General features: G+C 34.6%; 10 protein-coding genes across 10 annotated transcripts; 6 read left to right on the top strand and 4 right to left on the bottom strand.

The window, feature by feature from the left end:
- Positions 1-13: 13 nt before the first annotated feature.
- Positions 14-382, top strand: FDP41_004498 (uncharacterized protein; the record flags this gene model as incomplete). The annotated part of the gene is made up of 1 exon (XM_044707918.1): positions 14-382. The coding sequence occupies one exon, from the start codon at positions 14-16 to the stop codon at positions 380-382; it is 369 nt and encodes a 122-aa protein (XP_044561312.1).
- Positions 383-745: 363 nt separating this feature from the next.
- FDP41_004497 (uncharacterized protein) lies at positions 746-1897 on the bottom strand (the record flags this gene model as incomplete). Its single annotated transcript, XM_044707917.1, has 1 exon — positions 746-1897. The coding sequence occupies one exon, from the start codon at positions 1895-1897 to the stop codon at positions 746-748; it is 1152 nt and encodes a 383-aa protein (XP_044561311.1).
- An 89-nt stretch (positions 1898-1986) lies between these two features.
- Positions 1987-3867, top strand: FDP41_004496 (uncharacterized protein; the record flags this gene model as incomplete). Its single annotated transcript, XM_044707916.1, has 1 exon — positions 1987-3867. One exon carries the CDS (start codon positions 1987-1989, stop codon positions 3865-3867), a length of 1881 nt encoding a protein of 626 aa, XP_044561310.1.
- Positions 3868-4089: 222 nt separating this feature from the next.
- On the top strand, positions 4090-4858 carry FDP41_004495 (uncharacterized protein; the record flags this gene model as incomplete). The annotated part of the gene is made up of 2 exons (XM_044707915.1): positions 4090-4255; positions 4527-4858. 2 exons carry the CDS (start codon positions 4090-4092, stop codon positions 4856-4858), a joined length of 498 nt encoding a protein of 165 aa, XP_044561309.1.
- A 1267-nt stretch (positions 4859-6125) lies between these two features.
- FDP41_004494 (uncharacterized protein) lies at positions 6126-14736 on the bottom strand (the record flags this gene model as incomplete). The annotated part of the gene is made up of 5 exons (XM_044707914.1): positions 6126-8082; positions 8137-11491; positions 11539-13552; positions 13670-13983; positions 14142-14736. The coding sequence occupies 5 exons, from the start codon at positions 14734-14736 to the stop codon at positions 6126-6128; spliced, it is 8235 nt and encodes a 2744-aa protein (XP_044561308.1).
- Positions 14737-15004: 268 nt separating this feature from the next.
- On the top strand, positions 15005-15709 carry FDP41_004493 (uncharacterized protein; the record flags this gene model as incomplete). Its single annotated transcript, XM_044707913.1, has 1 exon — positions 15005-15709. The coding sequence occupies one exon, from the start codon at positions 15005-15007 to the stop codon at positions 15707-15709; it is 705 nt and encodes a 234-aa protein (XP_044561307.1).
- Positions 15710-15901: 192 nt separating this feature from the next.
- FDP41_004492 (uncharacterized protein) lies at positions 15902-16819 on the top strand (the record flags this gene model as incomplete). Its single annotated transcript, XM_044707912.1, has 2 exons — positions 15902-16228; positions 16646-16819. 2 exons carry the CDS (start codon positions 15902-15904, stop codon positions 16817-16819), a joined length of 501 nt encoding a protein of 166 aa, XP_044561306.1.
- A 1195-nt stretch (positions 16820-18014) lies between these two features.
- FDP41_004491 (uncharacterized protein) lies at positions 18015-19913 on the top strand (the record flags this gene model as incomplete). The annotated part of the gene is made up of 1 exon (XM_044707911.1): positions 18015-19913. One exon carries the CDS (start codon positions 18015-18017, stop codon positions 19911-19913), a length of 1899 nt encoding a protein of 632 aa, XP_044561305.1.
- Positions 19914-20095: 182 nt separating this feature from the next.
- On the bottom strand, positions 20096-21004 carry FDP41_004490 (uncharacterized protein; the record flags this gene model as incomplete). The annotated part of the gene is made up of 1 exon (XM_044707910.1): positions 20096-21004. The coding sequence occupies one exon, from the start codon at positions 21002-21004 to the stop codon at positions 20096-20098; it is 909 nt and encodes a 302-aa protein (XP_044561304.1).
- Positions 21005-21687: 683 nt separating this feature from the next.
- Positions 21688-24654, bottom strand: FDP41_004489 (uncharacterized protein; the record flags this gene model as incomplete). Its single annotated transcript, XM_044707908.1, has 1 exon — positions 21688-24654. One exon carries the CDS (start codon positions 24652-24654, stop codon positions 21688-21690), a length of 2967 nt encoding a protein of 988 aa, XP_044561303.1.
- Positions 24655-24862: the final 208 nt, after the last annotated feature.

The following is a 24862-nucleotide window of genomic DNA, read 5'->3' as shown; positions in this document are numbered from 1 at the left end:
TTCAATAAAAAAAATGAGTCGATCGGTGTTGGAGTTTCAACTCCGTCTCTTTGATGAATACGTTCAACAACAAGAAGAAGATTTCAACAACAAGAATACCACCACTACGACATATCATGATCCTATCACACCTATCGGAGATGAATCCAATTCAGAAAAGCAAACAAAAAAGAATGATTCATCACACATCTCCAAGAAACAAATCCGTAAAAAGAGAGATGAAAAAAAACATGCCAAAGAATCTCTTTCTGACAAGGTGAAAAAAGATGCTTCAAAGAAATTGAATATTTATAAAGAAAATGTTAAAATCATGAAAAGAAAGAGAAAACAATTATTGGCAAACAAACAATCACAATTATTGGAATTGCTGACAAAGAAATAATTGTGATTGACTGAAACAAAATTTTGTTGAAATATGAGCGATACAACAAGTTTACTTGTACATTTAATACATTACATTTAATACATTCAAGTAATTCAATATATTGTAAGGTCAAGTCCATGCATCCAGAATCCTCTCTCTGTACATTTCTTCATGCAAGATTTTATTTTCAAACAAATCAATTCACTCAGCGAAATGAAATCTGTCATGATTAAATAACTTTTAAAAATAGCTGTTTCTCTATATAGGGTGATGATACAAACAGTTTAGTGTGTGTGTAAATTGTCCCGATCCAGAATGTCAAATCAAGTACATGTTCAAATCTTCTTTCAATGTGTGTGTGATTCATTGCAACATGACTGTTTATTTCAATCTTGATAAATCCTCTCTACTAATATGTAACATTCCACCTTTCCATTTACCAACCATTCCACCTTTACCATACTTGGATTTGACTTGAGCTTGTCCTACTTCATTGGGTGATCCATATTTAGCATAGAATTTTCGAGTTTCATTTTGTTTGCGTTGTTGTTCCATGAGACGTTTCTTTCGAATTTGTTTTTTATCTAAAATTCCATTTCGTATCATTTCTCTTGTTTCTTGTCTTTGTATTTCTTTTTCTTGTTTCTTTTTGTCTTTAAATTCTCTATAATTCATGTATGGTTGAGATGTTGTTGATTTCAAATCATCTTTGAATATTGATTTTGAAACATCTTTTCCTGCAAGTTTATATTCTTCTTGCATCATTCTTTTAATTTTTAATTTGGATGATTCATCCATCATCACATTGAGTGGTGATGATCCATTTGAAGAATTCTTGTGAGTTTGTTCAAATACAAATTTCTTCATTTCAAATGTTAATTGATCCATTTCTTTTTGAACTTCATTCTTTCTTGAAATGTATCGATTACTTTCAATATCAAATGCATCTCCTTGTCTTGTTTGTTTCAAATCTAAACTCATTTCTTTTAATTCATTCATAAATTGTAAATGAGTTTGTTTTTTTAATTCTTTTTTTTGTGAAATGGTGAGTGCAAGTGGAGCTTCTTTTCCATCCAATGAAGAATGTTGAATATTGGATGAAAGAGGAATACTTTTTTCTAAGGATTGTAAATTAACCATATTTGTAAATTTCATTACTTTTTGAGGAGCAGAAGGAATGGTGATGGGTTTGTTGTTGGGTTTGATTGGTTTCTTTAAAGTTGGTAATGATAAAGTTGATGATGAGGAGGTTAATAAAGTTAATGATGATGAGGAGGTTAATGATGAGGAAGAGGAGATACCACTCGTTGTCTTTTTTGAACAACAACTTGTTGTAGTAGCATTATTGGCAGCAGAATCATCACTGATCGGATCGGAATGATTCGTTTTGCTGTTGTTGATGGGATGAGAGGGTGATTGTTGTGGATTATTGATAATGTCTGTTCCTCCTTGTTGTTGTTGTTGTTGTTGTTGTAACTTGGCAATCCGTTGAGTCAACAACAACTTTTTCGACGACGAAGAGGGTGGCACCATGGATGGTGATTGGATCCTTCTTGTTGTTGTTGTTTATTTTTGAATAATTCTTTCTCACACGGTTCAACAATTTCTTGCACTACTAAAAAATGTCCACTCAATCAACCAACACCACCTCCAACAACACCAACACAACCACTCTTTTAAAACCCGAAGAAGCCCAAAGCTTTGAAGAATTAATTTCATTTTGTGAGCATGAAAAATCTGAAATTCAAATCACTGCACTCTCTCATCTCCTCTCTACCTTCAAAAATCATCATTCACCCTATATTAAATATTTGAGATATCATTCTCGCTTGATGGAGAAGTGTATGAGAATACTAGTCACAGTGATTGAGAGAAGTATTCCATTCGTAGTTGCAACAAGTGCACAAAAACTGACAACCACTACTCCCGTCGCGACAAGTACGAAAACTACGACAATTACCGCTTTGAATCCATCTACAACTCAAAAGGCTCAATCATCAAAGAAAGACTCTTCACAAGAATCCAACAACACACTGACACAACAACAAGTCATTCATATCAATACATGTAAATTAGCCTTATCATGTCTCATTCTATTATCTCAAGATGAAAGTACTCTCTTGTTGAATGAAATGGTGAAGAATAATATTATTGAAATTTTAATGAATAAGAGCCAATTATTTGACATTGAAAGTTGTGCTCATTCTTCCACATTGAATACCTCTTCCACACGAAAGAATCCATCCAACAATACAACTAGTACCATCATGGAATATGTTGTATTACTTTTAAGTAATTTGACATCAAGTTCAGAATTAGCAAGATTGAAATTTCTTCAAATGGATGGAAATTTGACAAGAAAAAGGGTACAGAAAATGAGCCTTTCAAGTGAAAGCAGTGATGATAGTACAAGTGATTCGAGTAGTAGTAGTAGTGATGATGATGATGAAAATGACAAACTCAATTCTTCTCTTCGAGATTTATACATTAGAAAATTAATGAACTATTTCATGAATGGATTGGAAACATTTTCACAACAACACTCTACTGTAACCCACTCATCTTTATCTCTTCAATACTCTTATTTAATACCAACCATATTAGCAAATTTAGCTGTCAATGATCATGCAAAACATGCAATGATATTATCCTCATCTCAACACTTGAATCATTCTTCACATTTACATACTCTTTTATTTCATAATAGAAATATTAATTTATTCAAAAGTTTTGATATTCATGAAGATCAATGCATGAGAAGAAGAGCAATACTTTCTCTATTGAAGAATTGTTTGTTTGATAAAAAGAATATTCGATCCATTCTATTATATCAAACGTTTGATCATTCAATTCATGAACATGATCAGGATGGTGATGAAAGTGATAGTAGAAGAGATTTAGTGATGGATTTAATTCTCTATCAATTGACATATCATCTCTTTCCTTCCTATATTCGAGTACTTGCTGCTGAATGTCTAGTATTAATTACAAACACACCATTTGGAGTAGAATATTTAAAAAGTAATTATTTAACAAAGATTAAGGAATTGAAAAAGAGTAATATTTCAAGTCAGAGTGGTGGTGATTCAAGAATATTGGGTGCAACAACTAGTAGTAGTACCACTACCAATATTACTACCAATACTACTACCAATATTACCACCAATATTACCACCAATACCAATACTACTACCAATACTACTTCAACAATGAGTAGTAGTAGTAGTAATTCTGAACATCTTCAACTCCTCGATCAAGTCATTCAGAGTATTGAAAATAGAAATATGATTAGACTTGGATCATTGGTGAGAGTGGATGAGAATGGACAAATGATTAATGTAGATTCTACTCATACTACTAGTAAGAGTACGACTACTACTACAAATGATGATAACGATCACCACCACCATCACCACCACCACCACCAAACGACTCCAAGTGAAAACCCACAACAAGAGTATCCACAAGAACCACCTTCTTCTTCTTTGAATGATTTAGATTAACAGTGTGTGATCAATGGTGGTGGTGGTGGTGGTGTTGTTGTATAAGAATGGATTCAATCTCAAACCTCATCATTGTGAATCTTCATGATTGTGAGGCTGAATGTTTTGATTCATAAGAATCCAAAAGAGGACTCTGTTGTTGTAAACAACATTCTGTCCACGGAATTGAAACATAAAAAATATTTCAAACACACACACGCACACAACTCGGCTTACAAAATCATGTCCAGACCAAAAGTCTTCTTCGATGTTACCATTGGAAACAATCCAGCAGGTAGAATTGTCTTTGAATTGTTCAACGATGTTGTTCCAAAGACTGCTGAGAACTTTAGAGCCTTGTGTACTGGTGAGAAGGGATTCGGATACAAGGGATCCATCTTCCATAGAGGTTTGTAATCGTAAATCGATGATGTTTTTTTGTATACGAACGACAATTTTCCAAATGACCCTATTATATTCATGAACCCATTCATTATTGATGTTTCTACACACCATCGTGTTTGAATCATTGTTCATTGAATTTCAAACGAAAATGAATTCATCTACAACGATCATCATGATGATGGCTTAATTGATCCTTTTGAACCTCCATGATGATGCGATTCATGGATTCATGGGTCCAATCAATACTACCTTCTCTCACCACACACACTACTCAGTCATTAAACAATTCATGATTCAAGGAGGAGACTTTACCAATTTCAATGGTACTGGTGGTAAGTCCATCTATGGTACCAAATTCGAAGATGAGAACTTTAAGATCAAGCACACTGAGCCTGGATTGTTGTCCATGGCCAATGCTGGTAAGAATACCAACGGTTCTCAATTCTTCATTACCACTGTTCCATGCCCATGGTTGGACGGTAAGCATGTTGTCTTTGGAAAGGTTGTTGAAGGAATGGATATTGTGACTCAAATTGAAAACTCCAAGACCAATCCAAATGACAAACCGCTCCAAGAAGTTAAGGTTGCTGATTGTGGTCAATTGTAAATGATGTTCCAACAATAAATTTTACATCGTTGAATGCTCCTTAAAGACAATACAGCTCTCCATCATGATGATTCAGCGTCAACAAAATTTTGTCCAATACAGCTTCTTCATCAATCCCACTTTGTCGTAAACAAACAACCATCCCATTCATTCAGTTCCCTTCTTTTCAACAGAATTGAATATTTTGATCTAAATTACTACCCACCACCACTTAACATTTGCTTTTAATAAGGATAATAAACAATGAACCAATACTGGAGATAAAAGTTTTACAAAACAATTGAACTAAATAAGGGGCAATATTTTAACACTATTTCATAATCAAAATTATATCACAACAAGACGTTAAAGATAAATACAAAAATACTATTGATATTCGTAACTATAGAAAGACAATTACTATAACTGATTCGATATGCATATTCATTAAATAATTTTAATTATCACGATACATAGGAGGTTAGATTCTATTCAAAATCAATTTACACATGATAAACACATGGATAAATATATTTATTATTCACTTATAAATATTACTCAGCGAACATAGAGGAAGTATTAATAACCATTATTAATTGGAATATATAAACGACGTCAATGCTAGTAAACCCTTTTTATGACAATTCAATATTTATTATTAAGAAATATTCATATTTTAAAAATAATCATTTTCAATAATCTCTTTCTTTTCTAAAGTAGCATTATATAATTTGACATTTTTATTTGGTTATAGAACAATTTATCATTTAATCAATAAATACAATATATTGTGTTAAAAATCAATGTTGGAAACACTTCTTTTCTTTGCTTGGATCTTTTCAAATTTTCACATGGGAATGGTGTTACAAAACTGTTACAGTATTTTCCTTATGAGGCAAACTGTTCTTATACCAAATGAACAGCTTGTTTCTTCTCTAACCTTAGCAATAACAAAAAATGTTACATCAACATCCTTCTAGTTCATGCTAACGACAACCTTGACATCGAATGACTTCATCACAAACTAAGCGAAGAGGTGAGAAGGTGTGATCGCCTATTCCGAGAAGAAAATCTTACCCTTTCCCAAAGCATAGACCTCTCTGTCCATCAATAGCAAAAAGCTTCCACCGCCACTTCATGACTCTTGTTTGGAAGAGACATTGGTTGAAATGGAATGGATAATCGAATTCTTCTGTCCTATTGTGGAGATAATTGAGTTTGAACTTGGCAAAACCATTTCAAGTGCCTTGAAGTGCGAGCTGAGAAAATTGTTTGTACAAGACCTTTATTAAACATTGGAATCTCTCACTACTCTTGGAGATTGCAACACATTTGATCTTGGAGATTGCAATTCAATTTCAATAATTTCTTCATCTTTTCCTGAGTAGTTGAAATTTGTTTCAAAACTCTTCTCATCCTGCAGCATGTCAAAATAACTATTCTCATAAGCGTAATCTTTCATTTCAGCATCTTGTTGATTAGGTGCTGCAAATGTTGCCTTTAATCTCTTGGACAGTCTCTTTTCATTGGTGTTTGAAAGTGTTGATGGTTGAAGACCTGTGGTGGTTAATCGACGTCCATGTTGTGAAATTTGTCGAGACAAGTGATGAGAAGATGAATTCAATGAATTAATACTACTACTAGTTCCATGATTCAAATTCCTTCTCTTCCAAATATACTTTCTCAAGAGTGGAGTCATGAATACAAGAACACATACACTGCATAAACCCACTCCATTCACCACATACAAGACAATACTTTGAGTTTGTTCAGAGAGTATCCAAGAATTTCCATACACACTACTCAGATCATTCATTCTCAACAAGTAATAACCAAATAATAAATTAAATGTTAAAAGAAAATGAATCAAACTACTTGACAAGGAATCACTCCATTCCGCATAGGGTCTCATTACCAAACAATACAATCCCATTAAGAATAATAATCCACTTGCAATTGGTGCTTGAATGAGAGTATGAGTATTGAGGAATGAACAAATGACACACAATACAATTCTCTCAAACATGTAAATGACATGTTGATATCGAAATACATGTTGAATCGAAGACATGACATGAGAGATGAATCTCCATAGGAAATGCAATGGAATGATGACACAACGTCGATCAGCATGATTGTCACTCTTATTTGATTCTTGTCTATGGAATGGAAGGATTCTTTTTGGACCACCATGTGGTTGAAAATTCTTACATTTAAAAAATTCAAACCATACACTCACTCCCAATGTACCTTCTTGTCTCACCATTTTCACATATTTTCTGTCTAGTAAACGTTCATCTTTGTGAATGGATTTCAATAAGAGTTTACGTTCTTCTTTTGAAATGGAGTCTTGAATGGTGGTTGTAGTAGTGATATTATTATTATTAGGAGGAGGAGGAGGGGGATTGGTAGTATTGGGAGGAATAGTAGTAGTTGAATGATTTACCATTCTCTTTGGATCCTCTTCAGATGATGGAATTGAAGGACTTGTTGTTGGATGATCATTGCTCGATGGTGGTGGTGGTACAACACTTGATTCTTCTTTCTTACTGAAATATTGAATCTTTTTTAAATGCAACAACCATTCGTCTTGTTTGAGAGAATGAATAATTTTCTTTGAATTTCTATGAATTAAAATTGTGAATAAGAGTGGAATCAATAGACAATACAAAATACCAAAACCCAATGATGCCCAATACATGATGGGATATAAAAGTGGATTATAGAATGAGAGTGGACATGTTTCATCTGGATAGATTCGAAGTGTGTTGTTATTGAAAGAAGAAGTAGATAAATTACTTAAAGTAGTCAATCTATGACTTGAGAAGGTGGTGAAAGTATTGAGTATGGTATTAATGGGGAGATCATGATGACCATTATTATTAGGATGGATCAATGATGTTGTTGTACCATTGGTGGACCATTGATGACGATTATATTGTTCATAATAATCAATCCATGTACTCTTATACTTCATATTTGCAATTGAAATGACATCTTGTTGACATTCAAATGAAGCAAAAATATCTCTCAATGCAATAAAATAAAAGAATAAAAAGAGTAAAAAGAGTACACGTTGTCTAGATTTAAGTAAATATGAATAAAAGAATGAATAATTTTGATAGTTCCATCTAAATAATATCATATAGATCATGAAGAACAAGAATAACATGATCACAATAAAGAGAGTAACACCCAATACAATCCATACATCGATTGGGGTGGGTGCTTTACCTTGTAGAATGCTAATCATGTTTTCAAAATGTTTGAAATAAAATCATTCTTAATTTGAAACTTACTTATTATAGGATAACGGAAATACTGCCAATGATAGAAATGTTCCAATAATCACAAGAGTCATCATGATCAAAATACTTGACAACAAAGTCCATCCCAATTTCTTTACAAATAATACCTTCAATCGATCAAAAGATGGATTCCATAAAAATATTACTAAAAATAGTAATGGCAACAGCATTTCCATAGAATATTTAAAATAATAATTATTCACATGAAAAGTATTCCATAACAAATCTATACTTCCAACACTCAAAACCAACCATTTGGCAACCATTGTAAAATATTGTGGCCATGGTATTGTAAATGAGAAACATATTGCAAATAATTGTAATGAAAATATTATCATTTCAATTCTATTTAAAAATCCTTCAAATAAATCACCCATTTGATTTCTAATATTCAATAATTGTCTATAGTATTGAATAATAGAAATGTTATCAAAATTATCTTGAATAAATTTAAATGGAACAAGAGGATCATAAGGATCATTTAAAAAGAGATGAGATCTCTTATCAGTGGTGAGAAGAGTGGTTGCTTTTTGGAGATTACAAGTCATGAGGGTTGGTGGAGCATCAATACTTTGGGGAACATCAATTCGAACAGAAGGTGGTCGTGCTAATGGATCAGCATGAGAATGTAACGGATCTGAAACAACAACAGTTGATTGAGACGATGAGAAATGAACACCACCAACACTACCACCAACACCATTGATTGTCGAGTGACCCTTTACAAGACGATCGTCTTCATGGAGTGCTGTTGTACGAGTTTGAGAGACATGATACATGGTTGTTGCTTCTTTCTTGATCTGTGCAAGAATACTCTTCTTAACTGTTGAATAGGTTAATACAGGTCTAATCATTGAGAGTGAAGTATCCAAAGATGAATATTTTTGATCAATTAAATCTCTCAATTTTGAAATCTCAACACTGACATGAATCTTTTCATTGGAATGCACTTGACATCCATCCACTTGTTCCAATGTTCTCACATGACTCAATAATAGAAATCTATAATCTTGTATTGGAATGTGAATGGAAGAGAAATGAATAGATTTTGGACCAATTAAATCAAATTGTGAAGTATTAGCAAGAGCATTGGAATGAGTATTGGGAATTTGTGGTGATAAATGAGGAGAGGGTTCATGAAGATTGGAATCTGGTGTGTGATTGTGTGGTAATTGTTGTTGCTGAGGTGGTCGTAGTGGTGGTGGTCGAATCGAGGTGGTGGTACTGCTATTACTACTATTACTACTACTACCACTGATACTCGTAGTGTTGTTGATACGAGGAAGAATGGTGGTGTTGGCACTAGTAAGGACAGGATTGTTCATCTTGACTTGTTGTGGTGAAATACTCGTCATTGCACTACCACTACCGCCACCACCACCAGTAGTAGTAGTAGTAGTAGTAGTCGTACCAGAGGTGGTCGTCGTACCAGGTAGCAGGACCTGTGTAATACCTGATGTCGTGGTGGTGTTGTTGTTGTTGTTGTTGTTGTTATTCATTGTATTCGTCGAATCGATTGTCTTATTCTTGGAATCATACAAGGTCACAAGACAACTCAATGCCAACAAGATGGTCCAAAACTGTGAGTGATTTTCAATGGGCATCTCAATCACCACATCTGCCAATGCATTGGGTGAGAGTTGATATTGATTCTCCAAATATTGAATGGCTAATAATTGAGATTTTGAGAGAGGAAATGGATTCATGACATCATCCACACTCACCAATAATCGAAGTGTTGAAAATACTCGAACATGATACTCGAAGGGATCCAAAAACATGTTTCTACCACATCGTTGTAAATATAATACTCTGAGAGAATGACACTCTCCAATGACATTCAAAACACCTTCTTGTTCACTTGTGGATAGATCATTATCTCTCAAATCCAAATAGTGTAATTTTCTTAAACTTTTGAATAGTCTTCGATCCAATTGTTTAATAGAATTTCCTCTCAAATCCAAATGAATCAAGTTTTGAAATTTCGTCAAGATTTCAAAGTTCAATAAAATCAATCCTTTGAAATTTAAAGTAATACTTGTTGTGGTATTGGCATGTATATATTTAGATTCATTGAGAATTAACTCTAATCGAATGGTTTCTAATTCATGTCTAGTGACTTGTTTGGAAATGGATTCACATCTCTCACTCACACTCACATACAGTCCATCCAATACAAATGACCATTTTGGATTTCTAGATGATTTCAATAATGAAATTAATCTTCTTCTTGATGAGATGTATTCATTAGAACATTCGACAATGGATGGATTCACTAATAGAACTTGTTCCATATCATTCAATGAAACATTCAATTGAGCTGGTGACATGATTTGAGTGATGAGAGGACCATCTTTCTTTTTGAGACATGGATTATAAATTAAATAGAGTTGATTGAGAGTATTCATCTTTTCATCAATAAATTTAGAGATTGTTTCTAAATGTTCAATACAATTATGTTGAAGATCTAATTGTTCAATAGGAGTGTGATAGAGACCACTACTATTGAATGCATGATCATTAATGAGATTATTACGTAGTGATAGTTTCTTTAAATTCACAAAGTCAGTAAAATCTACATGTTCTAATTTGGAATTCGATAAATCTAATGAAACAATTGTATGAGATTGAATGTTGATTCGAGATAGATCAAATTCTTGAATGGCTTGAATATATTTTCGAAATAGACAATGTTGAAATCTAAAGAGTTTCTTGTTCGAATGTTGTTGAGTAGGAACAACAACATTTTTGTCTGTCTCTGGGAGTGGCCAATAGTTCATGATTTCATCAATAGTAATTTCTTTTTCATCAATTTCCCAAAATGGGCAGTAAATATTTGCCAATCGAGGTGTTCGAGAGATGATGGCTTGTCTGACTTGTTGTTCTGACATTTTTGGATAATTTGCATCATCATTCTCATCAGGTGGAGAATAAACACCTAAACATTCCAAATATATATTTTGATTCACAATGAAAATTAAATCCTCCAAATCTGTTAATTTGTTATTTCTCACATCAAGTACTCTCAAATATCTCAATGATAAAATTCCACCACATGATTTAGATAATCTTTCACAGAATTGATTTCCACGCAGTAATAACTTTTCAACACGAGGTACTTTGGAGAGAAAATCTCCCAACACATTAATACCAGATTCATTCAAATTAATTTCAGTGATTGAGAGTGGATCTTTCTTATTGTATCCTTTTTCATCAATCATTCGTTGTAATCTTGCTTCCATAGACATGTCCATTGGTGATGAGGAACGTGATGCTTTTTCTTCCCAAATCATTTGTCGTTCTTGACTTGTAATTTTAGTGTTAAAGATGACCAATTTGGGATTGACTTGGAGGAATGACAAGAAGATGAAAACTTTCATACTCAACACTTACCATCAAAATCTGTTAAATTCAACTCTTTCAAAATCTTTAGTTTGTAATTCTTGTGCTTTTCAATTTCTAGATTTCCATGAATAGAGATCATTTCCAAATCAGTCATTCTATTAATGAGATTCACAATATCTACGAGCTTGTTAGAAATATTATTATATCCTAAATCTAAATATTTCATTGCACAACATTTTTGTAATCCAATATCTAATATATTATTAATCATATTATGAGATAAATCTAATAGAGTCAAATTAATGAATGGAGATAAATCAGTTCCAACATCTTTCAATCCACAATCTCGTAAATATAATTTTGTAATTCTTTGAGGATCATATAATTTACCAGGAACAATATCTCTATAAGATAGTTTCACCTTATCAGTGAATGGATTGGTCACCACTTGTAAAATGATACTCAAATGATATCTATATTTGAGTTCTTCAATTTCAGATAAATCACGTAATTCCTTAATCACTCGAGATCTCTCTACAACATCAATTCTAATATTATCTAATACAAGTAATTTGTCATTCTTATCTAAAAGTATTTTTAGAATGGAAAATCTTCTCACAAATTCAGTGCTAGAATTGTAATAGTGAGGATTCAAAATTAAGGATGATGAATTGAGAGCAGAAGAGGCTACTGGTGAAGATTCCATCTTGTGAGGAGATGAGGAATGAATCAATTCATTACTGACATTGCTGTTGGAGCGTTGATGCTGAGAATCACCAATCAGACTCAGAGAAGAACTATTTAAGGATTGATTCAAACATTGACCTTCTCGATTACTACTCACTCCATAGGCATGAAATTGTACAACTTGAGTCAAATCGGTTGCCAATGAAACATGAATGAGAGAGGATAACTTTCCAAGTGCAGGAGTGATTTCATCTCTATTTAGTTTTGGATTTCCTGAAACATCAATAAATCTTAAATTCTTCAATTTCTCTAATCCAACAATTTTCAATAAATTATTTCCATGTAAATCGACATATTCAAGAGATACAAAATAATTCAAATCTGCAAATGTTAAATGACAATCTGATAACACAAGTTTGGTTACAATGGACATGAATTGACCATTACATAATTTTCTCAATTGATGATGTCCATAATGATTAATGAGATTATAATTCCATCTCAATCTTCTCAAATCATCATCTGTAACGGATGGAGAATACATCTTGATGGCCTTCAATCGATGATCTATGGTAATGATGGTATCATCTAATTCTAATAACCCAACAGTTCGATTATCTCCTTTTAAATTAATCGTGAGATAAACCACATAGTACCAAATTCGATCCGAATCTTCAGACGAGTTTTCATCAGAGGATTGATTTGAAGGAGTGGTGGTAGACTTTTGAAATGGATTTTCACAAATCCATAAATATCTCAACGATGGAATATAGGTCAATACATTCAATTCCAATTCATTGGAGAGGTGATTGAAATTTACATTGAACTCTTTCAACTTGTCCAATCTCTCTAATCCACAACCAACAATTGTTTTCAATTGATTATTTGATACATCTAATTTACATAAATTAATCATACTTCCAACATGTATTTCTGAAAGTTTAGCATTGGATAGAGACAATACTGTAATACTCTCAGGTTGCCATGATTCTAATTGTAAGGATTCACACAAGTTGTTCATTCTTTCATCCCATCTTAGAAATGAAAATGTGCTCTTACTTGTTGCACTTCCATACAAATCATTACAAAGTTCCTTTTCTCCAAATAAAACAGTTTGTCCATTGAATGAAATAATCCTTGGACAATTTCCAATGAGAATTTGTCTATAACTTGGAATCTTTTCTAATGGATTGTCCATCACCACTAAATGTTCAAGAAATGGTGATTCTTTCAACATGGGTGTCATTTGTTCACATGATGCAATGAGATTGAATCGTACATCCAATACTCTGAGAAGAGGTAATTTGATACCCACAAGAGAATCGAGATACATATTTCTCATAACCAGAACACAGCAATATTGAAAGGAGGAAATCTGAAATAAGAGATGAATTATAAAAGAAGAGAGATTTTTCAGAGTTCAAATTTAAAAGATTTTGTAGAATCCAAAGAGAGGTTAAGATTATCATCATGTTCCTATCAACACACTTACTCTTTGATGAAATTTCTCTGTTTTCACTCTTATATTCTCCAATACAATCTTTTGAATATTCAATGGTGCAGCACTATATAAATCTTCAGGTCTATTCAAAGTTTCTGTTGGTAAGAATTGATCAAATCGTTTTAATGGTGGTAAATGTGGCATGTATTTCGAAGGAACAAATAATTTGAATCTTGTTTTTTCATCATTCATTCGAATTTGATTGTACTTGTTCACATCAACATGTTTGGGATGAAGACCTGATTGAGGTTCTGTTTTGAATCTTGGTGGATCAGGAATGTATTGATAAATATCCTTTGGAGTTACTATTGAATGATCAGAACCATTGAATGATCAAAACAATTAATTGAATGGTCAGAACAAGAATGATCAGAACCATTGAATGAACATTTGTTTCAATAATGGTCAGTGGGATGTGCAATAATGTTGAAGATGGCATTTCTTGATAAGAAATACAACTTACAACTCAAAGTAAGAGTCATGGGAGGTGGTATTTGTTTCACCATTTCAAATATTTCCTTAAACTTGATATTGGCTGATACCTGCTTCAATTTCAATCGTTTGCACCTGAAATAATCGACACAATCTCTATTGTTGCTGCTACTGCTCGTTAAATTGGATGGATCATCATCACTTCCAGGTGAGATGTATTTTGCATTAAAATTAGTCATACATTGTTCTCCCTCATGAAATGAAATGCCATTCTCAAGTGTGCGTTGGTCTTCATGAGGTGTAGAATGGGGATAAGTTTGAAGTGAATGGGTACCTTGGAGGAGGGGTGATGAGGAGTTACCACCACCATTACGACTACCAGAACTCGTCAAATCATGATGATTCATCATGTATTCATCATCTCCAGACTCTGAATTGGATGTAAGCGAGCTGATACTAAGATTGAGTAAGTTGTTGGTGTTGGTGTTGGAACGGTACTCTTGAGGCTCACAATTATTGTGCGCATGAATGGTTGGAGTGGTGGGAGGTTGGCGGAGTGGAGAAGAAAGGCTGCGATTGTGGGTGTGGTGGTGGTTCTGGTGGTGGTTCTGGTGGTTATAAAACATTTTTTAAGAAGATAAAGGAAGAGCCTTAATTGTGGACCAACCGCGCTTTCAGCTTGGATTTGAAATCGAACTTGACCCAAAAGAGGTGCTGTGATCTTGGTGTAGGAGGAACATTGCACTGCTGTCAGCAGTTGGTGAACCTTGGTCGATGATGATGGGCGAAGATACCTTTAAATCGAAACTCGCCTCGTGTCAATCCGACCAGAACACAACAGAATATTTTTTAAAAAGAAACTCTCGAACCATCATCACCATTCTTCGCAACATCATGTCATCAACTACCACCACTTCTACTTCCGCATTCCAACAACAACCCTATAGCAATAACAACAACAACAACAACAATTCTACCACTATCCTCGACTCGACCACCACCACCACCACACCCACTCTCTACAGCTTCGCACTCCGAAAAGCTCTCTCCTATTATTATAAAGCCAATCAACACATTCGATACTACTTGCCCTATGCTTCTGAATTTGGAGCCACTCAAATTACACCCAACTTGTGGCTGGGTGATATTTCGGATGCAATGAATGTGCCACATCTCAACAAGAATTCCATCTCTCACATTGTAACATGTGTCAAATCATTGAAACCATTCTATCCCGAAGAAGGATTCAATTATTTAAATTTACATTTATACGATCAAAGTGATGAATCGATTGGACATGAAATATTTCAAGAATCCTTTGAATACATTGATCAGGCGATTCAAAATGGAAATAATGTACTTGTGCATTGCATGAAAGGAAGATCACGAAGTGCATCCATTCTCATTGCTTATTTGATGAGAAAGAATGGATGGACCTATCGAGAGACTTTGAAATTTGTTCAACAAAAGAGATCTATTGTTCAGCCGAATGAAGGATTTGAACGTCAATTATTGGAATTGGAAAAAAAGTTGTCAAGTTTGCAAAATTCATCAAATCTCCAATCGATAGATGATGATACTGTGGAGTGGTCAAGGTGATGGGTGGTCCTATTAGATGATTCATTTGTGATACCTTTCTCATAGAGTCGTGATAGAGGTTGCTCATTGCATTTTTAAATGTCCATTATTATTTAAAAGTTAGAATTTGTCACAAACAATCACTGAATAAAAATTGCAAGTACTATCGAATTCTTGCAACCACCTTTATATCTTATCGCTCTCATATTTCAGATGCCACAACCGTCTTCATCGTCCACCGTAACTACTACTTCGTCCTCCTCTTCCTCCTCTTCATCATCATTACAATCAACACCATTGCGATCACTCACCACAACCTCCCTCTTGTCAAATTCCAATTCATCAATCATGAATGTTCTTTCTCAACAACAAAACTCTGCATTATATCTCAATGATCCTTTATTGATTGGTTCCGAAGTAGATTTGGAATTAAATCGAGAAGAATTGTTTTTAAATGCAGGACTTCTCTCGAATTTATCCTTTGTTCAGAAATGTTTTGATCACAAACAAGATTTATATCCAATTCATATGGAAGATGCTGTATGTGTTGTTTTTATTTGGTGAATGTGACACACTTGAATGTCGCATAATGATCATTCCTAATAATAATACTACAATTATTTATTTCCCATCGATCAACTATTATTCATTTTAAAATAACATTTAAATAACATTCCAACTACATTCAAATAATTATTTATTTTAATAATATAATACTTCAATTATAAACACTAATTGAATACGAATAATATAATACTTCAATAACACTAATTGAATACGAATTGATTCATTGAATTCAAATAATTTCCCATCGATCAACTATTATTCATTTTAAAATAACATTTAAATAACATTCAAATACCATTATTCCAACTACTATTCAATTTCAAACACATACCATTCAAATACCATTCAAACACATACCATTCAAATACCATTCAAATAACATTCAAAAAGAATGCTCTTCATCATGCTTGTAAATGGGGTAATGTTCACATTGTGAAATACTTGATATCCAAAGGAATATCGATCAATGCAAAAGATTCCAATGGAAATACTCCTCTTCATTTATCTTGTGAAGAAGGATATTTAGAAATTGTAAAATTATTAATCTCACATCCCTCTATTTGAAAAATAAGAATTGTCAAACGCCAAGAAGAAAGGCACAAATAGCAGGACATGATTGTGTGCTTTCATTGATTGATAAATTTATGGGAAATATTAATGTATGTTGTTGATGATGTTGTATTCATATCATGATGAAATTCATGAATTTGCATTCCTTGCTCTTTGCATATGATCATAGTTAATGAAAGATCATTTAAAGAATCAAGTGATTGATCGTGATGCTTACTATTCCAATTACAAATTAAGTGATATTGATATCATTGTAACATCAAAATATTGAGAACTGATTGATCAATCTTGGAACAAAATAGAAGTATGAATCAATGAATGAATCAATGAATGAATCAATGAATGAATTGACAAAGACACTGATTGGAATGAATAGGGGGTCTTTTTCATCATGGGACAATCCAAACATGATCATATTGATGACATGCATCAAGGTATCTCTTGTATATGGTCAATACCACCATCCAATGATATTGGACATTTCTATGACATTTCGATCATACAGATGTGTTGTTACGTTGTATGTTGTTGACAAACATGTTAATGTTCACACACACACACACGCGCGCACATGTGTGCACACTCGAGATGTGGCCACAAGTCTGGTTTGGCGCCTATCATCATCCAATTCGAATTATTGACGCACAACTGAGGAGAGCAATTTCCTCGAAAAGAAGAGTAGGTCAGATCGAGCATCGTATATCATTGGCCATCATCATCCAATAATAATAATTGTTAGATACACCCGCTTTTGATTGTACAACAGGTTAATGGTTCATGATGGTTCATGATCATTCAAGTTACTCAGGCGGTAATTTGTGTGCAAACTGACAGACAACCTTCATACAACTTTGATCACACACACACACGTACACATCTGTGAAGAGAATCTCATCAGAGAGAGGTTGTGATGATACGTTGTGATGTCGTTTGTGTTTTCACATTCGCGCCCTGTTTACGAGCCTTATGAGCGGCAGTTATTTTTACAATTTTCACAACACAAAAAAACAACTCTACACGAACATTGTTTCCTATTCAAACTCTCTCTTTCGGAATACAAAGAGCAGCATTCCCACCACTTACACAAGAAGTGAATCATTACCAAGCTCAACGTGAACCAACAACACCAATCAACAACAAGAGACTATTCACATCACCACCATTTCTCAACCGCATTCAATCTTTTAAAATGAAGAAGGTAATTCTCGACAAGGTTCGATGTCCATCACCAACCACTCATTGTACCACCACTCTCTTGCATACCTCTGGTGAAATTTTGCCTTTCCCATCCTCCTCCTCCTCCACAACTGTCATTTCAACCTCCTCTTCATCACCTTTGGCATGTTCATCATCATCCTCTCCAACCGAAGCGACCACAACAAGGTCAAGCCTTAATTCACCACCAACACCACTCAGCATGCTGACAAGCCTTTCATTCTCCGCAGAACCCGCCAACAATTCTTCTCTCACCACAACGGACATGCCGCCAATTCCTATTGCCGCTCGTCGAAACATGCAACCGTCCTCTTCCAACACTTCCATGTTGACGACTACTGTTCTCTTAATGCAAGGCTCATCGATGGATCTCATGATGAATGATGGTGGCTTCAATGAAACAACTAGTCTTGGCACTACTACCACCTTACTCAATACTACTCAAGAAGCCTCTTCGAAACAAGCTGTGCGCACTCGAAAGATCCTGAAGAGATCCTCACCCACAACCAACAACTCCTCTTCTTCTTCTTCTTCTGTAACTTCTCATCCCAACAATCCAACCGTCATTAGTATTCATCTCTCTCCAAGTACCCCTAAAGGAGCTATTCATGAATCTGCAGAGGAAAGTTACAACATGGATGAGGAACAAGATGATGCTCGTGATGCATCCTCTCACGATGAAAAGGATGCTGATTTTGTGTTGGATCAAATGGATGAGACTGATGAAGAAGATGCAGACGATGATGATGAATTGGAATTAATGATGGACGATGATGATGAAGAGTATACTACTACCACGACACGTTCTACTAAGGCTAAAAAGCAACAACAAAAGAAGAAGAAGAAGAAGAAGCAAACTTCAAGCAAGAGAGGAAAGAAATCAGCATCTTCTCCAGCAGCAAGTTCGACTACTACTACTACTACTACATCTACTACTACTACTACTACAACTATGCACAACAACACTCCAGCACAGAATATTGACACATTGGATGCTTCTCAAACCACTCAAAGCATGTGCTGCCTTAAAGGATGTGATCATCCCATTAGTAATCGATTAAGATTCTCATTGAGAGTGTGCAGTGAAGATGACTTTAAGAGTGATTATGTACAAAGAGGCTTCAATTGGGTGTGTAATTATCACTACTTCCATGATTTGTACTTGTACAAGAAGAATCAAAAGGGAGATTCCAATGCAACCGTTTCTAACCGAAAGAGAAAGTCAAGTAGTTGCACCAAGAAAAAGATTGCCTCGAACTCGTCGTCGAACAGTTCAACGAGTACAGCGAATGCCAATTCCACTACAACAGCCACCACCACCACCACCACCACTACTACTACCTCTGTAGAGAATGTTAACACTGCCTCAGTGCAGCAAGCAACCACCAACTTGGAACCATCGAGTGCTCTCTTGCAAATTGTTTCAGCCTCTCTCGAAGAAGCTAATACTCCTAATGGTTCGGAATTGAGTCAACTCTTACAACCATCACTCTCTTCTGAACCTCAAGATGCTGCAAATAAGAGAAAGAGATCAAACTCGAATGCATCTTCTCCAAGCAAGAAGAAGAAACAACACAATGTTGGTGGAGCTGTATTGAACACTTCCACAAACATTTCACTCTCTGGAACCAGTGCACCTGCAATTACACTTTCCTCAACGATCCTCTCAATGTCTCCTGCGACCTCACAAAAGACCATTTCACCAACCAAACCAGAAAGAAAGAAATCTTCTCCAAAGAAACCTTTGAAGATTGATGTCTCTGCTAATACTCTTCAAGTAGTACCATCAAACAATATGTTTGTGCAACCATCACCTGTGCACACCGATGATGTGATTGCACTCATTAACTTTGTATCTCATGCAAATCAATAAATATCTATATATGTATATTCATTTTATGAAAAATGTATGTACATGAACTCACATCCACTTTACTTTGGGTACATTTGAACTCTTGAAGGAGTTTTTTGAGAGGCGAGTTGTGGTGGCTGTTCAATGACTAAATGATCATAGTCACTTTCTAATGAGTCTCATACATCTCTCTCAGAGATTTGTTACAAATAATTCTTAACAATGGATTCAAATTGGGTTGCAGTCACCGAGTTGGCAAAGTTCTTGATATAATTAATTCCGTTATCTTCAGCATTGGCTAATTCTGGTTCAATTGGTATAGAACCCAAATATTGAATGTTATATTCAGAACATAATTTCTTTCCACCTCCACTACCAAATATATATGTAATTTCTTTACAGCATGGACAAACATAACCATTCATATTTTCAATAATTCCTTTGATAGGAATGTTCAACTTTCTGCAAAATGTAATCTCCCTACTCACATCCACAGTACTCACTTGTTGAGGAGTGGTGACAATGATTGCATAAATATTGGTCGAAATAGGTATGGAAGATGAAACAATTGGATCATGCTGCTGTTGTTCTTGTGCGATAATAAATGATAAATCTCTCAAAATTTCACACAATGTAATATGTTCATCGCTCGTACCAGGAGGAGTATCAATAATCAAATAATCTAAATCTCCCCAATTGACATCTTCAATAAATTGTCTAATCATGGCATTCTTTTTAGGTCCTCTCCAAATCACTGCATCATCTTTATTCTTTAATAAAAATCCAATGGACATGCACTTGACGTTAGGAGCTGATGGAACTTGTACAGGTGACCATCCAATGTTGTTGTTGTTATTAGTGGTGGTATTTGTGGTATTTGATGTCGATTGAACAATTTCACATCCGGTTAAGCCCAAAATACCAGGTACTGAAGGACCACAAATATCAACATCCAGAATACCAATGTGTTGATCGGGATGCAAGGATGCAAGTGTGAGTGCTAATTGGCATGATGTTGTGCTTTTCCCAACTCCTCCTTTGCCAGAGAGTACAAGTATCACGTTTTTAATGTGACTGAATCGTTCTTGAATGAGCGCAGTTGAAGTGGACATTTTTTTGCATGAAAACGGGGTGCATTGAAAGCAGTGCGTGTTGCAGGCCTTCAACAAGAGTCGTCGTCGTCGTAGAATTTCATAGAACAGGTCCTTGTTCATTCTCTAATGAGAGGAAGTCGCGAGTCTCCACCACCATGACAACAACAATAACCCCAAACAGAGTTTAAATAATCCAACAAGCGCTTGGGCAATGTCTTTGTGAGCAGAATTTGAAAAAAGAAAACCTGTTATGGCCAGACTTGTGTTTTATCATTTATCGACATCTTCTCCAGGAGGAGTTTCAAGAGGATTCACAATAATAAGAAAACTAAGATGAATAAAACGAATCTCTTTGAGTGAACCATTGAAAGTACATTGACCGTTGGATTGTTGTATCCAGGACTGGGAAATAATTCCCAAATTGTGGATACTTTGTTTGCAGCAAGTCTTGTGGTGAGTGGAGTGGCTTTCATGGCTGTGATGGATGGAATCATGTCGAAAACGAATCAGAAATCGATTGTTGTTGACTAGGTCATTCACAATAAAGTGATTGTAAAAATCCAATAAAAGAGATTTAATGTATCAATTCAGATTCATCATCATGAATAATATATCATGGTGGTATTGAATTCACGTGCGTGTACGAGGTCTTGAACAGTCGAATATATGAGAGACATTAATGACACCTATGAGTGTGTTTACTACTGATTAATTTTCATATTAAAATGCTTCTCAATACAATCTTTCAACTTGGTACTAAACTCAACTTGTTCCTCTTGGGATGAGAAAATATTAAATTCCAAGTGAGGATTGATAAGATAATCCTCCTTCTTATAGGGTCTATTGGAGAGTTTCTTCTTACTCAGAATACCGCATGCAATGACACAATCACGAAGAGAACTCTTTTCAACACTATCCATCATTAAATGTTGTGATGAAGAAGAGATGGATGAATTCATCAATTTTTGAGCAGCATGGTATGCAAGAGCACCAAGCACTGGAGATGATTTCTCTTCATCAGAATTCACTCTTCTCAAATATTCATTATTCATTTCATCCAAAGACTTTCCAGCAGTAATCTTTTGATAATCCATTTGCAACAACTTGGAAAGTGAATCTGTTGAATTTGGATCTGACTTGACAATTGTATGGATGGTCGTCAAGTATTGCATTTTCAAGAAATGTACTCTATAGTCAAGTGGAGATAATTCGAGTGCCTTCTTCAAAGCTTTGCTAACCAACAAGTACTTTCTGCTCTTTAAATAGATGGTCATGGCAAAGATTTGTGTAATAAGTTCGTTTGGATGATATTCTTCTAATTGTTTCAAATATTTAGTGCATTCATCAAATAAATTCAATTTGGTGGTAATGTAGAGACCATTCAAATCTTCATCCTTTCTCAAATCAATATTTTGGAAATTGGAAGTATACGAAGCATTAATAGTACCATAATCGGTAGGAGAATCGAATGGAATATTCTGTTCTTGCTCCTTCTTTCTCAAAAGTAATAAATAAATGTTTAACAAACCACAGATGGCATGGAAATAGAAATGTTGAGCATATAACTTTTCAAAATATCTCATCATTTCAATATAGGATCGCATGGTAACCTTTCTTGCACAGTATGTATGGAAATCAAATTGATCTTCATAAATTTCCATAAAGTGTTGAACCACATAGTAATATTGACGAGCAGCAAGTGCAAGTTCTCCTTTTCTAAAGTGAGCATCTGCACACTCATTTTCAAACCACATGCATTGCATGTCATGAACATTGTTACGATGATAAATTGCAGAATCTTCAATGGGAATGAGATTGGAGTCTTTCTCTTCCTTGGGTTCTTCCTTTTTAGTTTCATCATGACTTTCTTTTTTCACTTCATTAACATCTTTATCTTCACCCTTTTCTAAGTGTTTTTGTTGTTTCAACTTTTCTTCCTTCTTTGCATTTGCATCTTTTGGATGCTTGGCGAAAATACCGATCAGGTCATCTGCTTTAACAATTTCATTGTGTCTCATCCAGTACTTGGTTGCTTTGGTATTGAGATAACGATCGGAGAGATCCATTTTACGAGCTTGTTCCATACACAATGCAGCTTGTTCAGTGTCGAATAAATGTTTGTAAAATTTAGCTTTCAACATGTATGACTCAACAAGAGTGGGTGTATGTTCAATGGCTTGATTGATGTAATCAAGAGCCTTATGATAATCTTGAATGGCATCAAAATGTTGTGATAGATAAACCAAAATCCACAACAACACAGATGGATCCTTTGAAGAGGTGTTGGATTGCTCTTTTTGTAATCTTTCCATCATCACTTTTTCAATGATTGAAACTTTGTGAGATTGTTTCTGATAGATAATCTTCAATGTCTTGAAGAGAGATGGAATAGTCTTGAACAAGTAGGGCTCCACAAAGTTAATCAAATGTTCTCTGAATGCGTCTGAGGAAGATGCTTCAGAACTGCCATATGGAGGTGCCAATAAGAGAATAATCATTTTCATCACTGGTGATTTTTCTCTGTATTCTTTCAATGCTTCATCGGTCGTGTACAATTGGTACAATTTGGCGGCAATTTCTTCGTTGGACTTTCTTGTTTGCTCACTCTGACGATCATCAAGAAGGAATCTGTTTTCCTCTGTTGAAAATCCGCATGCCAATTGATACTTTCCATAATAGGCATAATTATCAGAATTTGTCTTTAGCAATTGTAAATAAATCTTCTTTGCATTTTCCAATTGATTCAATTTGATATAACATTCGCCTAATCTTTCCAATACAGAAATTTGGTCAGCTAAAAATGCAGAGTTTTTGATCAAAGTATCAACACACTCCTTGTATTGGCCATTCTCATAATGCAATTGAGCCAAGTAGAGTAACATTTCGGATTTTTCAAATTTGTAAGTCTTTGACTCTCGATGAGCTTGATCAAAGACAGCAGACAAGAATTTGTCCACAGTTTGAATAGCTCCTGCTAAATTTCCATGTAAATGTTGAGCTAAAGCATAACCAATCCAAAAGGCACTAATGCCAGGTTTCAACTCTAACAACTTTTTCCTACTTTCAAGAGCTCCCTTGTAATCTCTTGCATGAATTTGAACATTGCTCAACTCACGCCAAGCTTGAACTTCATTGACAGGATTAAATTTCATCGAGTTCTGGAAGCAAGTAATGGCTTGAGAATATTTAAAATCGTCCTTGCACATGAGTCCATAAACATGCCAACAAATAAATGACTTGTTGTTTACCAGCTCCAAAGCCCTCTTTACAGCATTGTAGCAATCCTTCTTGTATGTCTTGTCAATAATCATTAATTCCTGTTGTTGAGAGGAATTACTAGATGAAGCATTGTAGTAAAAACCTGTATTGAAATGAGGTTGTTTGTTAATCTCTTGCTCTTTGATATATCTAGTCAATAAAGCCTTCATAGCCAGAGTATCTCCGTGCTGTGGATGGTCTCTGAGAATACTATCGGCAATAGATATCGCTGTTTGATATTGTTTTTCTTCATAGGATTTAATCATATTACGGAATAAAGCCTCTGCTTTTGATGAGAGTTGTTGAGGCGGAGCTGATGATGATGAGGATTGAGCATTGGATGATGATGTGGTGGTGGCTGATGAAGCCTTTGCAGGTGCAGCAGTCTGAGTACCTTTCTTTTTGGTCATTTTTTTTTCAAATTTTCAAAAAACACAAAAAAACCTTTTCTCTCTGACAACCCTCAGACTTTGACACACGAATTGAATTCTTTTAATGAATCATTGCTTTCTCTCTTTCGGAACAATCTATAAACATTAAAACATTGTTTTTTGGACAATCATTGAAATATCACAACAATACAAAATTTAAATTCAAATTATTAATAATTTAAAATTA

This window comes from Naegleria fowleri (assembly GCF_008403515.1).
Source record: "Naegleria fowleri strain ATCC 30894 chromosome Unknown tig37, whole genome shotgun sequence".
Classification (NCBI taxonomy): domain Eukaryota; phylum Heterolobosea; class Eutetramitea; order Acrasida; family Naegleriidae; genus Naegleria; species Naegleria fowleri.
The sequence above is the reverse complement of the archived record's forward strand: the minus strand, read 5'-3'. Positions and strand labels throughout refer to the sequence as shown.